The sequence below is a fragment of the Crocodylus siamensis genome, chromosome 13 (assembly GCF_052110815.1).
Source record: "Crocodylus siamensis isolate JL-2025a chromosome 13, ASM5211081v1, whole genome shotgun sequence".
Lineage (NCBI taxonomy): Eukaryota > Metazoa > Chordata > Crocodylia > Crocodylidae > Crocodylus > Crocodylus siamensis.
The window spans coordinates 25,196,979-25,210,538 of NC_143407.1; the positions used below are offsets into that span (position 1 = coordinate 25,196,979).

The following is a 13,560-nucleotide window of genomic DNA, read 5'->3' on the forward strand; positions in this document are numbered from 1 at the left end:
TTTAACTTTAATTTATTTTTCTTAAGTGAGGCTGCCTTTGGAGGTAGTCACTAAAAACAACGTATACCCTGTTTTGGATCTGTTGGTTCAGGAGTAACTTTGCTGACCAACCTAAAGATCCGTTCTTTCCCATATACTCAGTAAAGCCTTCTAATAAAAAGGAACTGTAGTCTAGTGCTTGCCATCAACTTAAGCACAAGTTTCTGCTTTGCTTTTCTTGTGAGACAGCTGATTGGACAACCCCTTTTTACAAATAAATGTAATGCAGATTTGTGCCACAAGGAATTTTGCTGTCCTACGTAGTTTAGTGGGACCAGGGAATATCATCTTCATTTTTGTTTTGTTTGTAATTTTTTAAAAAGTGCTAAGCACATCATTGACACTTAATGGAAAAGTTAGTTTCTCTTTCAACAAAACATGGTTTTCACCTGGCCAAAAAAGCAGTACTAGATCTAAAAATATTTTGAACTAATGTAGTACTTCTTTAAGCCAGGAGCTGTCAGCAGACATCGGCTCTTGATAATTAAGTCAGTATGAAACTACATTTCTGTAGGTGTGTGTTACTGTTGCCCTTGCACAGGTTTACCATGTTGTTATGATTAAGTTTGCACCTAGTCAGCACCATATTTATAGGTTCAGTTTTAGGTGGCACAGCCTTTTCTTTGAATACAAGTCAGTAACTACAGCTGAAGTCTGTGATCTGGTATTCCCCTTACAAAATCCTTTGGAAAATTTGGAGCACCAAAGAGAGGACCCAAAGGACAAAATGCTTAAAAATATTCTAAAATTAAAATGGCACTGAAGGAAAAAAAATTCTGTTTTTTAGGTGTTTTTGTACTCTTTTTATTCTATGCTCCAAAACTGCAAATGCAAAAGGTGAGATGTGAAAGGGGGCCAAGTTTATAGGTGATTTTCTTTTTATAAATTGATTTATGCTTTTTTAATACTCCTTTTAAAGGGGAAAATAAATGACTTATGGTTGGAACAGTATGCTGTAATCCTACCATTGCACTTGCAGTGTGAGAGAGAGATACTGTTCCATATGAAAAGAACCCACAGTCAAAGGGAGAAAACTTTCCAAGGCACAATTTGGATTTCGATGTTTTGAGTTCCATTTACTTTCAGTGAGTCTTGCACAGTATAAGTGACTCTTCCAAGTGGTATATAAAAGCACAGAAAACAAAAAGTGCATGGAGGAGAGCAAAGATATGTCTCATTTAGTGAAATTACATCGTATACATTTGTGATTATAGCTTCAGTTACTTCCACTCCCCCCCCTCCGGAATTCTGCTCATGATGAGTTAGCTGGCTTTGTATATACTTTGTAGTAGTAACTTGATAATGTTTTCAGTACAAATTTAAAATTTTCAGACCTATCACTTAACTGCTATTTCATGCTTGGTAAGGGCAGCTCCAACATATGCATTTTTTGGCTCTTTTTTCATATCAGAGTCTAGGAATATATAAGTAAGCCTCTGGAAGATGCAGATGATGGGAAGTTAAGCTGACCGTCTGAAATGCAGCCACCATTTTTATGACGGAGAGATGGTATTCCTCACTCTGCATGAGTGAGATTTTGTTCAGAGAACAGAAGAAGGAAAAGAGCTTGCACTGGAGTAGAAAAAGGAAAAGAGCTTAGATCTTATTATCAGCTGCACCTAGTAACGACTTGACAGCACTCTCATTCAGCAAAAGGAGACATCTGCTTAAAAATGTCTGTTGGGAAGATGAAAGAACTTTGCTATGTACAAGCAGCTGTACTGGGAGATCATACTGTTGCTATCAAAAAGAATCAGTTAAGCATATACAATGTAAACAGAACAGAGTATAATGTAACTGCTGAATAAGACATCAGAAATACAATTTGAGAGTTGGCAGACTCCTTAAACATAGGCATTTTAACTTATTCTGCGACTGCCTCCATCTTTCTTGATCCCTTTCTGTTAAACTGTTTTCTCTTAAGATTATTGCAGTGTTTCCTACTTTTTCATGCATAAAGTACTTTCTTGGATGGTTCTCTAGTTCATCATCATTTTGCATAGGGATGATATTAATGACCTTCATAAATATAAACACCACTACTGTTGTATTCTCTGTAACTTCTGTAGATCAGCATGTTTGCCTGTAAGGCAGTTATTCCTTTGACAGCAATGGCTCTAAAGCTGTCCCGGAAGTTTAAGGGAATTAGTATTGTTTTCTCTGTTCTGATGCTGATTTATAATAATTTACAGGTGTTACTGAAGAAGAAAAAGCTGCAGAACTGCAGAAAAGAAAGACAACGTCGCCTTTAAATCGGCTGACAGTGGATGCTGTTGAATTGGAAGCTCTCAAAAAATCTGTGGAGGATTTCTTTTGCTTTTGCTATGGTAACCACTATATTAAAGTTGAAATAACTCTTCCTGGGATTTCTGTAGTAGGATGGATAGTCCTAGCATTCAGCCTAGCATATGGTTGAGGTCACAAGTTTAATTTAATTTTAGTTGTTGGCTTCAGAGAATATTTACTCTTGTTTATTTCACATCTTTCTTTGTCAAATAAGGAAACTGTGCTTAAGTTTCTGGGCCTGGGTTATAGCCTTTTTTTCTCTTCTTGCTTTCACCATGGACATTAAGGCTTGGGAGTCTTACGGGGAAAGTGTGTCCTCGTATTCCTTTCCAGAGGAAGATGCATTAAGGCAGCTGCATTAAGGCTTTCCTCTGCCTGGCTAAGGAGGCCTAGAATTAATGTTTCCAAGTGGAAAGAACTGAAGATAGGAATACCAGATACATGGTGGGGAGCATACAACTGGGAGAAACCTAGGTCAGGGGCATTGGGTTATGGCTTGGAACAAAGAAGGGGAAAATATAAAGGCTAGCTTGTGTTGTATTAACTCTTATGTATTTCAGATCTCCCAACAACTTATTTTCTTCTCCAGGTAAAGCTTTAGGAAAGTCAACAGTAGTCCCTGTGCCATACGACAAGATTCAAAGGGACCAGTCTGCAGTTGTAGTGCAGGGCCTTCCAGAAGGACTCGCGTTTAAACATCCAGCAAATTATGATGTTTCAACACTGAAATGGATTTTGGAAAATAAATCGGGGATTTCATTTATCATCAAAAGGTTACGTTCTCCCCCTTCTATCCCCCATCCATTTAAATTGGAAGAGGCAGTTGATACTTTTCCAGGGCTACCTTGAATTCTGTTATTAAATGCACACAGTCTGCTTTGTTTAAACAAATGCTGCCTCCTTCCTTCCTTTTATGCTACAAAATAAATTGATTACTTCCTTCAGATTATGGATTTCTTTTTGTTTTGATGCAGGCCTTTCCTTGAGCCAAAGAAACACCTAGGTAAGTGTGAAACTTTGCAGCAACAAAAACGGATTCAGACAGTAGCTAAAATGCAAGTTATCGCGTCTAATGCTTTTGTCCAATACTGAAATGTGCATTTGTAAGTAAGTTACCTTGCTTTGCAGAGATGTGTGACTTAATTCAGTTATGAAACCACTATTGTTTACTCTGCCTTCTGTAATGAACACTTAATGAAGAGGGAGTTCGTTCATCCTCCTACAGAACCTACTTTTACTGAGTTGTTTATCCTTTCCCCATTTCACATAAGCAGAATTGAGCCACAGAAAAGCTAAAGCTCAGACTTTCAGAAAGTTTTGAGGTGTTTCAGCACTTAAAATCCCAGCTGGCATTTGAAATTTGAGTCAAGCTTCTAAACTAGTCAGACTGATGAAAGCAAGGCCTACATACCTTTTAAAAATCTGGATCTCCAAAAAAAAAAAAAAAAAAAAAAAAAAAAAAAAAAAGTAGAGTCAGTATCAGGGTATGCGTTAGGAGTGGGGAATTCCTTGCCCCCGTTTCTTTGCTTAGACTACGTAGCACATTACATTTTGCAGCTCCTAATAATATAATCTAGGGGATATATATTTTCAGGGATAACCTGTGGGTAGGGCAGTTCCAAGAATCCATGCGGGTATATTACCATGAGTTAGGAAAGGGAATTCTTCAAAGTAGAGTGGGCTTGCTAGGAACATGGATTTCATGTCAGCCTATTTAAAGCCCTACATTTACTTCTGTCCTCTGTGAAGGGCTACTGCACAGGATCCTCAGAAGGGTTGCATCTTGGATCACTTAACCATCCACTGGTGCCGAGTTAGGAAACTTAGCATACTTGTTATCCTCAGGTGAATTGACTGTACTAGAAATGGTACAGATAGTAATGAGTAAATGAAATACCTTTTTCAGAAAAAAAGGTGAGTTTCAGCATACCAAATTATGTTAGATGTCTGTTGTTATATAATGTATAAATTACTTTGTAACCACTTTCATAGCTCTTCTTTGAAAATTATGCATTCTGCTGTACTGGAGAGGGAGGCAGGGAAGATTTTTAAAGTGTCCACTTGATTTTTGGCAAAGTTCAGGCTTAATTCACTTATCTTTGATAGTAGAATTTCTACGACAGCCATGTAAGAGATGACATAAAATGTTCATTGACAGATACTTTTGAAATAATGTGTGTGTGAGTGTTTTACATATTAAAGCAACACACACACAATAATAATGAGGAATCTTTTCTCTACAGCTCTGTATACAGGAAACCATTCTGTAGGTATATGTGAAATGCAGTCATACTCCTATTTCACAAAAGCAGTATATCTCTCATTTTTTATACGTTTATGCTTGTATATAGTGTAAATAGTGTATGAAGAATGTTTATAGATTGCTGTTTATTTTCAGGAATTCATATGACAGATTCTGCACATACAGTTACACCTGCAGGTGGAAGGTAAAACTTTCTCCCCCTCTTAATTCTTCTGTTTGAAAATAAAAATATGTATATAGGTAATGGCTCTGGGCTCTTTTTTTCTTGTCTTAGGGTTTATTAATAAAGGAAAGCATATAGAACCCGTATATGTGGTACAGGTGTCTGCTGTAGATTTTTACATGGCTTATACCTTTCTTCCTGTAGTTTTTTTTCTTTCCACCTGAGTTGCAAATAACTTTTATTTGTCTGGGATAAAAAATGGCGTGAAGTCAGATTTCCTTCCTGACCATTCTTGACCACTTGTATGGTTAACAGCTCTTCACAGATTCACTAGAAGTTGAAATTCCCCTCAGACCAATGATTGCTGGAATGTGTAGGTTGCAAAAGACTGATGATGTCACAAGTGTGTAACTTGTTTTTTCTACTGTCTTTTTAATGTTTTACAGTACAGCATTATAAATAAAGTTTTTGAGTTTCTAAATGCATCTAAAAACCAGTGCAGCAGTGAGCTCACGATACCCAATATATTCCAAAAAGGTGAGGATAGGGACTTAGTGTTCTGAAGGCCCCATAAGTTTGGCCAGTTCGCTCACAATGACATCTTTTTACTCCTTTTTTTTTCCCCAGCTGGCGGGTGGTACAATAAAATTAATATTGTTAGACAAATACATATGAGGAAGCTTCTGTAAGCATTATGTATGTTCCTCTTCTTTAAAATCTGTTTGTTTTTTTTTTGTTTTTTTTAAATTTTTTTGTTTAGTTGCAGTTCTGTCCAGGTGAAAACGGAACCAAATGAGGATTCTGGTGTGTAACATTGCTTTGTATCTTTGTGGGAAATTCTGTGTGAACAGCCTGTATTCAGAGAGTTTGCAAGGCTATAGCTGTCTTGAAGAAATGAGTAGTGTAATAGTGACCCTGTTAGTCTGTAAGGTGCAAATCTACCTTGCCTTCTGCAACACTTACTATGATTTGCATTAGAAGAATACAGCTGGATTTAAATGAAAGTGTGATTGAGGAGTCTACAAGGTGCAAATCAACCCTGCTTTCTGCTTGACTTCAGATGAACACGGCTAGCTGCATCTCCTAGTAGGACCTAATTGTGCTAACCTGCTCTTTATGGATTGAAAAATGTGTGTAAAACTGTTCAGTCATGAGGGGTAAGATCTTGTATTTTCCAGGAGCTCTTACGGAGTTAATACCATGGAGCAGCTGATAACATCATAAATTTGCACTCGAGCTTATCCAGTACCCTTAATGCTTCACTGGCTTGAGCTAGATTTCTTAGGGCTTAATCCCGGTCAAATACTTAGTTTTTGCTTAATGCTTTGAAGCTTGGGTTTGAGTCCTTATTGTCTTCATCTCAGATGATGTAAGTGAACAAATCCTATGCAGATAAATGCTTCCAGCTCATTTAATGCGTACAAAGATTTGATATTTGTTTGTGGGGTTTTGTTTTTTGTTTTTTGTTTGTAAAATGGCGCAGTGTGGAGAGTTGGATCTTTGCTGTTCATGTTGCTAGAACAGCTGGATTTTCTTATGCTGTTTTGCAGGTGCTTTAAAAACATTCTGGAAAACGTGAGCGTTTGAGAGCATTGTTTAGTAAAATGTAGATCCGTTCAAGGCCTGTAAGTTGTTGCTGTCCTCAGCAAAATTTCTGAGTTCCAGAAATCTCAAGGCTTGTTCTGAACTGAACTTGTAAACTATTGATGAGTAATTTCTAGTTTAGAAATGCTGGGGGGTGGAGATGCAGAACCTTTATCAATGGCTATTATAAATTTGGAGGAAGGAAGTCAGCTTGACTCTATTTGATCAAAGCTTGAGTTTGCAAGGCTAGCCAGTCTGAAGAAAGAAATAGTGTAATAGTGAGCTTGTTTTGATGTGAAAGAAAATGGGTGTCTGAAACCTTGGATGCCCTTTTTTATATACTTGCTCATCAGACCTTTTTATGTTACTTTCTTCTTGTACACAATAGAGACAAGTCAGAGTTTTTTGTTTTGGAATTGCTTTGTCATTTGTCTGCATGTGAGACACTTGTGTTGCCTATGCAGGAATTTCACTGGAAATGGCAACTGTGACGGTAAAAGAGGAATCGGAGGATCCGGACTACTATCAATATAATATTCCAGGTAATAATATTAGCTTTCATCCATTTGTGTTCCAAAAGGTATGTGTTGCCTTTTTACCTTGGAAGAACTGCAGACTTTTTTGGAGGGGTGGGGGGGAGGGATAGAAATGGCATTATAGAGGAATTAATTTGAATTTAATATTAAATATACTATAATTTATAGAATTTTGGCACAGCTCTGTAATATATATTCATTCTGTTTAGGTTTAAAAATTGTAACCCCAGAGATAACCTTTTGTCACATTTTAAATTTTAGAGAAGGCTATGAATAGGGTACAGGTTTCCCTCGATTTTATGTGGTACATGCATTTCTGGAGAAAGGTGCATAAATCAGATTTTGCATAAAGTGAACCCACTTTATAGTGTAACAAATAGGGATAGGTTCCCATGGCAGTGGGGGAGTGAGGCTGGGACTAGTGAAGGGGGAGGGGTGCCACTCTGGAGGCTGCACAAGGAGGCAAAGCCGAGGGAACAGTCAGTGGGTGCGGGGCTGGGGGGCCCCGTCTTGCTGCTCTGTGCCCCCTGGGAGGGCTGCGGGCTGGGGGGCCATGCTGGGCTCTTCCCATGGGGTGTGTGACCCCAGATCTGTACATGGGGCAACAGCAGGCTGTCGTTGCAGGCTAGGGCCAGCAGCGGCACTGGGTGTTCCCAGTGCTCGGGGCGGGCTGTGCCACGTGCCACGTGCCAGGAACAGCCCAGTGCTACCACCAGCCCCATCCTGTAGCAACAGCCTGCTGTTGTCTCGTGCGCAGATCTGGGGGCATGCACAGCCCTGCAGCCCTCCCAGGGGGTGCAGAGCAGTAAGAGGCACACCCCCCACACCTACTGACAGTTTCCTCGGCAGCTGGTGCCGGCTGCTCCTAGGGCCGCTGCAGCAGGGGCTAGGGTGAGTGTGGACAAGCTGTGCTGTGCCGCTCGGCTCTCCGCTTGTTCCCACTCGCCCCGGCCCCTGCTGCAGCGGCTCTAGGAGCCGACACCAGCTGTGACTTTACCTTGCGTTATGGTGAATTATGGGTCTAAAAATGCATATCGCCTAAGAATGAATTTGCATATACAGACACTGAATAAATTGCAGGAAACCTGTACTCTAGCCTCTGCCTAGCTTTAGGCTTTGTCTGCCATAACTTATAAACGGTCTAGAGCTGACTGAAAAACAATACAACCTTCATATTACTTCAGAAATTGGCTAGCATTTTTAACAATGTATTTTTGTAGTAGTCTGATTTTGGCCTTGTTTTCTGATGTCATTTGACACCTTTCTGGTTGATTGATTTAAAAAAAAAAATCACTGACCTGAACAATTGAAGCTGATGATGACGACGACGACAACAACAACAAAAGAAACAAGTAATTTTGGCAGAATGAACAGTTCTTCAGGAAATGTTTAAAGGTGTCTGTGAAATTTTTGAAAATAATCATTCCTAGGTTCATTTGCAGATGTAATTGACAAGATAGTTCATGCCTTCAGAAATTGCAGTCATTTAGAGGCAAGTTCAAAAGTGCACTAGGCCAGTGATCTTAAGCTTTGCACTAAAAAATCTATAAAGATGTAATACAGGGGATAGAGTTTCTAAGCTCTCCATTTAATACACATATCAATCAAGAAAATTATATAAATTCAGATTGTTTTACAGACTAGATTCATTTAGTGTTTCGGCCAAGTAGAAACAGGCAGAGCGAAAGAGACCAAGGGATACTAAAAAAGGAAATATACAAGTTGTCTTTTTAAAGATGACCCTAATTACTAATTGACTGTAATCATTTTAGTAGTTTTTACTGGCTTGGCTGTGGTTTTGCAAAATATGATTGGAGAGTAAACGTTGCTGAAGGAGTTTGAAATTAGTAAGGGATTTGGGGCTGTGCCTGAGTTCAAATGCTCTGTATTTTCACCTCTTGGTGTCCAGTTCTTCGATTCCATAATCCCTGTAGCCATGGCATACAGAAAACTTGAAATGTTTATTGAAAAGTTTATGCAAAAAATTCAATTCCTGTAATGGACTAATATGAATAAAAATTGTTCATAAAATGTTGGCCAGTGCTAAAAAACAAAACAAAAAGATCATTTGGATGGGGAGACCTCATTAGGGCACCAAACCCAGGTGGAAACTTGCATGCATGTCTCCTGGTTTTTCCACTTTGCCAGCTTGCTCACTTATGTGAGCTGACAGAGGATTGATGTTTTCAATAACAGATTCAAGGAGGAAGGAAGCGTACCTTCAGTTTGCTGTGGATGGCTCTCCCAGTGGATGTGCTTGGATTTAATAATGTTATTATGGTCCTCATTTTGGAGGACTGAACAGCTGTTTTGTTCAATTGTTAGGTTACCCAAACAACAATAATGAAAGAACATGGAGTTTACCTTTTTGAGGCTAACTGATTTAATCTGCTTTCTCAAGTGGGGAGAATACTGTTGTAGACCTACTGGGTTATGTCAGTCTCTGGGAAGAATTTTCAATGTGCCATTCACCACAGGCTAGGAACAGATGATGCTTTTTGTTCCTAGACAAGTTGTGCCTTTGGCTTTTTCTGGAACAAAACTATCCTGGGATTGGCGTGTACACACATTGCCCTTCTAATCAGGATTTAAAGAGTGGCAGGTGGATAAAAATCAGTGACATAAAAAAATGGCTTTTTAAATTTTTTAAAAATATTTTATTTATTTTTTAAAGTTGCTTTTTAAAAAAAAAAAACTATAAAAAAATGTTAATTTTAAGATAAGTTAAAGCTCAAAGATATCATCATGGAACAGGGGTTATAGCTTCTAATTATATACTACTTGAGACCATATATTCATGTAACCTTTTTAGAAAAGTATTCATGAGTAAGTCACAACCTGCCATGGACTGTATTAGGGGCCCAATCTTACGGGGTTCCCAGAGGCTTCTCTATACATTAATAAAGTTTTACTATTAAAGAAAACCACTCTACCCAATGTAACTGTCCTCAGTTTAGAACAGGGGTTCTCAGTCCCCAGGCCGCAGCCCTGTGCTGGGCTGTGGGGAGTTGGCTGCCAGCCCGGAAGTGGCCGCAGACCAGCAAACAGCGGCCTCCCAGGGCTGGGCAGATAGGCTGCGGCTCCTTCTGCAGGGCCCGCAGCAGTGCAGGGTTTGCCCCCCGGTCAGCTGTGACTGCTGGGCCACGGCCACTGCTGGGCTGTGGTTTGCCAGGCCCTGGGAACCCCTGGTCTAGGAGGTCCTGTTAAGGATCTCTGATGTTTAGTTTCAGTTCTCAAACTGGATTTGTGTCTCCAGAGATAAACATCCTTATTAACACTATATGAAGATGAGAAATAACAGGCCTGATTACCTACCCATCAACCCTCTTGTGTCTCTGCAAGTTTGTCAAGCTCCTACCTCTCTCTAAAAGTGCAAAGTTTCAAGAAGTTTAATGAATAAAGGAGATCAAACAACAAGAATGCACTCCTTGTAGAAAACAATGATTAAACTGAGGCTTCTGACCAGTGATTTTAAATCGTGATTTAAATCCTAACTTGAATCTCTTTGATTTAAATAAAATCCACCCTGGAATGAATGCTGCTTTTTTGCCATCAATTCAATGATGCAGTTCCAAAAATAACTGCACAGATGTAATTTTGCTTTATTCCAGGATAAACTGTTCCTAGCTCTTATCTGGGAAACTTGTAGGATTTATCCCAGGACAATGGACATGTGTATGCTTGCACTTTGCCTGTGGACAAACACCACTCCTTAGGCAGTAGGGAGAATCCAATAGACTCTCCCTGTTGCCTGAAGAACTCTGTTTGTGCCTGAAAGCTTGCAAAGAACATTATTTCCAACCATTTCATTGGTCTAATAAAAAATATCCCAGCTACCCAAGGAATCTTGTCTGTCTTTCTGTCTGTGTCCTTAGACCAACACAGCTACAACCAACAACCCTAGGGGCTGTGTAATGACTCTTAATAGTTAAGGCTGTTTAAATATTTACGTTCATAAGGATTTTTTCCAGTTGTTGTTTTATAATCTTGTCAGACTTTCATTCATTTGGCTGAAAGCTTACGTGAAAACCTCAGCTTTTTCTGAAATTGAGAGAAAACGGTTAGAACTTTGGTAGGAATATAAACAAGCCCTTTGGTAATAGTTTGTCTGGTCTGTCTGTCTCTGTCTGCCTTCCCGAGTTTCAGAGATATTTAAAGTCTTAGGCACCATCTAGTAACATGCGATTGCAGGAACTGGGCATGCCATCGAGATTTTTCTGGCTGTTGTGTTCTAAGTTTTCACTAATGATAACGCCAACCTTCTGTTTGTTACATGATTGTCTGTAAGAAGGTGTGTTTGCATGGGGATGTCATCTGTGAGTACATATATAAGGAAACGGGGTTTATTTGTTTCATAAAGCATATGCATTACAGTAGTCCTTACGTGATTGCATAAGGATCCCTGGTGCATTTGGCAGACGGGCTAGATGCTCAAGAGGCTGTTGTGTAGTGAAAGTATCAGGGAGCCATATAATGAACCATTAGAAAAACATCAGTGCAAAAAAAGTGAATAACTGATCTTCACTAAGCATCCTGTGGTGTTTATGCTGGGTGAGACTTGAGCACCAGAATGGATAATGGATAAAATTGAAATTTTTTTAATAAAAAAAAATCGGAGTTTTTAACTTTTTAAAATTGAAATTATAATTAATTTTTCCTTTTTAAAAAATATGGAGAAATACAAGGTGCATTTCCTTTTCTACCTGGGGGGGGGACGGGACGGGATGGGGGGGGGGGACTGCATCACACTTATAGGTTTGGGAGTGCTATACTCGCTAGCACCATGACAGAAAGAGACTTGGGGGTCAAGATTGACCACCAGATGAACATGAGCCACCAATATGATACTGCAGCTGGCAAAGCAAACAGACCTCTGGCTTGCATCTACCAATGCATCTTGAGCAAGATTCAGGATATCATCTGCCCGCTGTACTCGGACTTGGTGAGGCCGCAGCTAGAGTACTGCATCCAGTTCTGGGCTCCACAATTTAGGAAGGACATGGAGAAGCTTGGAAGAGTCCAGAGGAGAGCCATGCGCATGATCAGAGGGCAAGAGAACAGGCCTTGTGAAGAGAGGCTGTGAGCTATGGGACTCTTCAGCCTGGAGAAGCGCAGGCTCAGAGTTGACTTGGTGGCAGCGTATAAGTACATAAGAGGGGTGCACCAGGATCTGGGGGAATGCCTGTTTGCCAGAGCACCCCAGGGGATGACAAGGTCCAGTGGTCACAAACTCCTGCAAGACTGTTCTAGGCTGGACATGAGGAAAAACTTCTTTACTGTCTGAGCCCCCAGGGCCTGGTACAGACTCCCCCCAGAGGTGGTGCAAGCACCTACTCTCTGGACATCTTAAAGAAATGTTTGGATGCTTATCTTGCTGTGATCCTTTGACCCTCGCTGAGTTCTTGCTCCTTGGGCAGGGGGCTGGACCCAGTGATCCTGCGAGGTCCCTTCCAGCCCTCGTGTTTATGAAATCTATGAAAAATAAACCAGCTTAAAGTGAATTGTTAATTGAATACAATATAGGCTAAGGTATATATTTAGAATAATCCATTCAAATAATATGTTGAGTCAGTGAGCCTCTAGTAAAAACTATTTGAGACTCGGGCGGTATAACTTGTAATGTGAAAGAATGGTAATGATTCTATATCCTTTACTCTGCATCTGACAGTCCAGGTACAGATCTGAAACAAGTCACTTATCCCATCAGCTTAACACAGGGTGGTTTTTTGTTTTTTTTTAAGGAGTGTACCCCTTGTGCTGGCAGTGGCTGGATGCGGAGCAGGCAGGGGCTTGCATGCGGCAGCACAGGGTGTTGGATGGCGGCGGGCGTGTGCGAGCTTTTCCCCCTTCCCCATTGTGCCTGGTCGGCACCTGCGCAGCCCACAGAGGGGAGCCACTGCCCTCGCCTTCTCCCTTCCCACGGTCCTGCTCCTGGGAGGCAGCAGCGTGGGGTGATGGGTGGTGGCGCTCTGTCCCTGCCCACCTGTGAGTACCCCTTAGCACCTTTCCAAGTACCTCCGGGGGAACACTTACCCCTGGTTGACAACCCCTGGCCTAATGGATACAGTCTACAAAACAAGCAACTTGATTTGTTGAAATTGAAGAGAACTGAAAGCATATGGAAAAGGCTGCAAACAAAATGCATCTAATGACCTGACAGAGCTTATAAACTAGTTATGTGACTCTACAGCTTGGACTACACAGAACACACTTTCTTCAAAAACAGACCACGGTTGAGTAATGTCATCTGTTTGAGGATTTTAGGGACTGCTGAAGTAAAGCAGCTAAAGTAGGGACACATCCAGCTGAAGCAAGTTGGAAATGGACAAGAATATATTCTGTTTGAGAAACAGCCAGACCAAAGCTAAAACAATACCATGAAAATAACTGTAGACAGTTTAAAGTAAAGGTTATACTCATCATGAAAATATAGGGGGAAAATGTACAACCTAGAACTATAAAATATTTGTCCAGAAGAGGCTATCAAAATGCTAGGAGCAAAGGTCTGCTTATGTCTAATTAAAAAACTGTAAACCAAGTGAGCCTCAACTTAAGCCACTGTAGTACTGTAATCTGTCTAGAAATTCTATCTGTAGAAACCATTGAAAAAATATAATATATGGAAAGCTGAAATGCATACAGGCAAGAAAATTACAAACCATGGTGCTGCAAAGCACCTAATGCAGAAA

At 40.2% G+C, this 13,560-nt stretch overlaps 1 protein-coding gene across 7 annotated transcripts in view; it reads left to right on the forward strand.

The window, feature by feature from the left end:
* The window catches only part of GTF2I (general transcription factor IIi), a 101,436-nt gene that overhangs the window by 26,120 nt on the left and 61,756 nt on the right, over nt 1-13,560 (forward strand). For all 7 annotated transcript variants that reach the window (XM_090026602.1, XM_090026605.1, XM_090026604.1 and 4 more), the window contains exons 5-10: nt 2,232-2,366; nt 2,915-3,098; nt 3,300-3,328; nt 4,724-4,772; nt 5,512-5,555; nt 6,800-6,877. In XM_090026602.1, the coding sequence (XP_089882728.1) occupies nt 2,232-2,366; nt 2,915-3,098; nt 3,300-3,328; nt 4,724-4,772; nt 5,512-5,555; nt 6,800-6,877 (519 nt within the window). The remainder of the gene's footprint in view (nt 1-2,231; nt 2,367-2,914; nt 3,099-3,299; nt 3,329-4,723; nt 4,773-5,511; nt 5,556-6,799; nt 6,878-13,560) is intronic.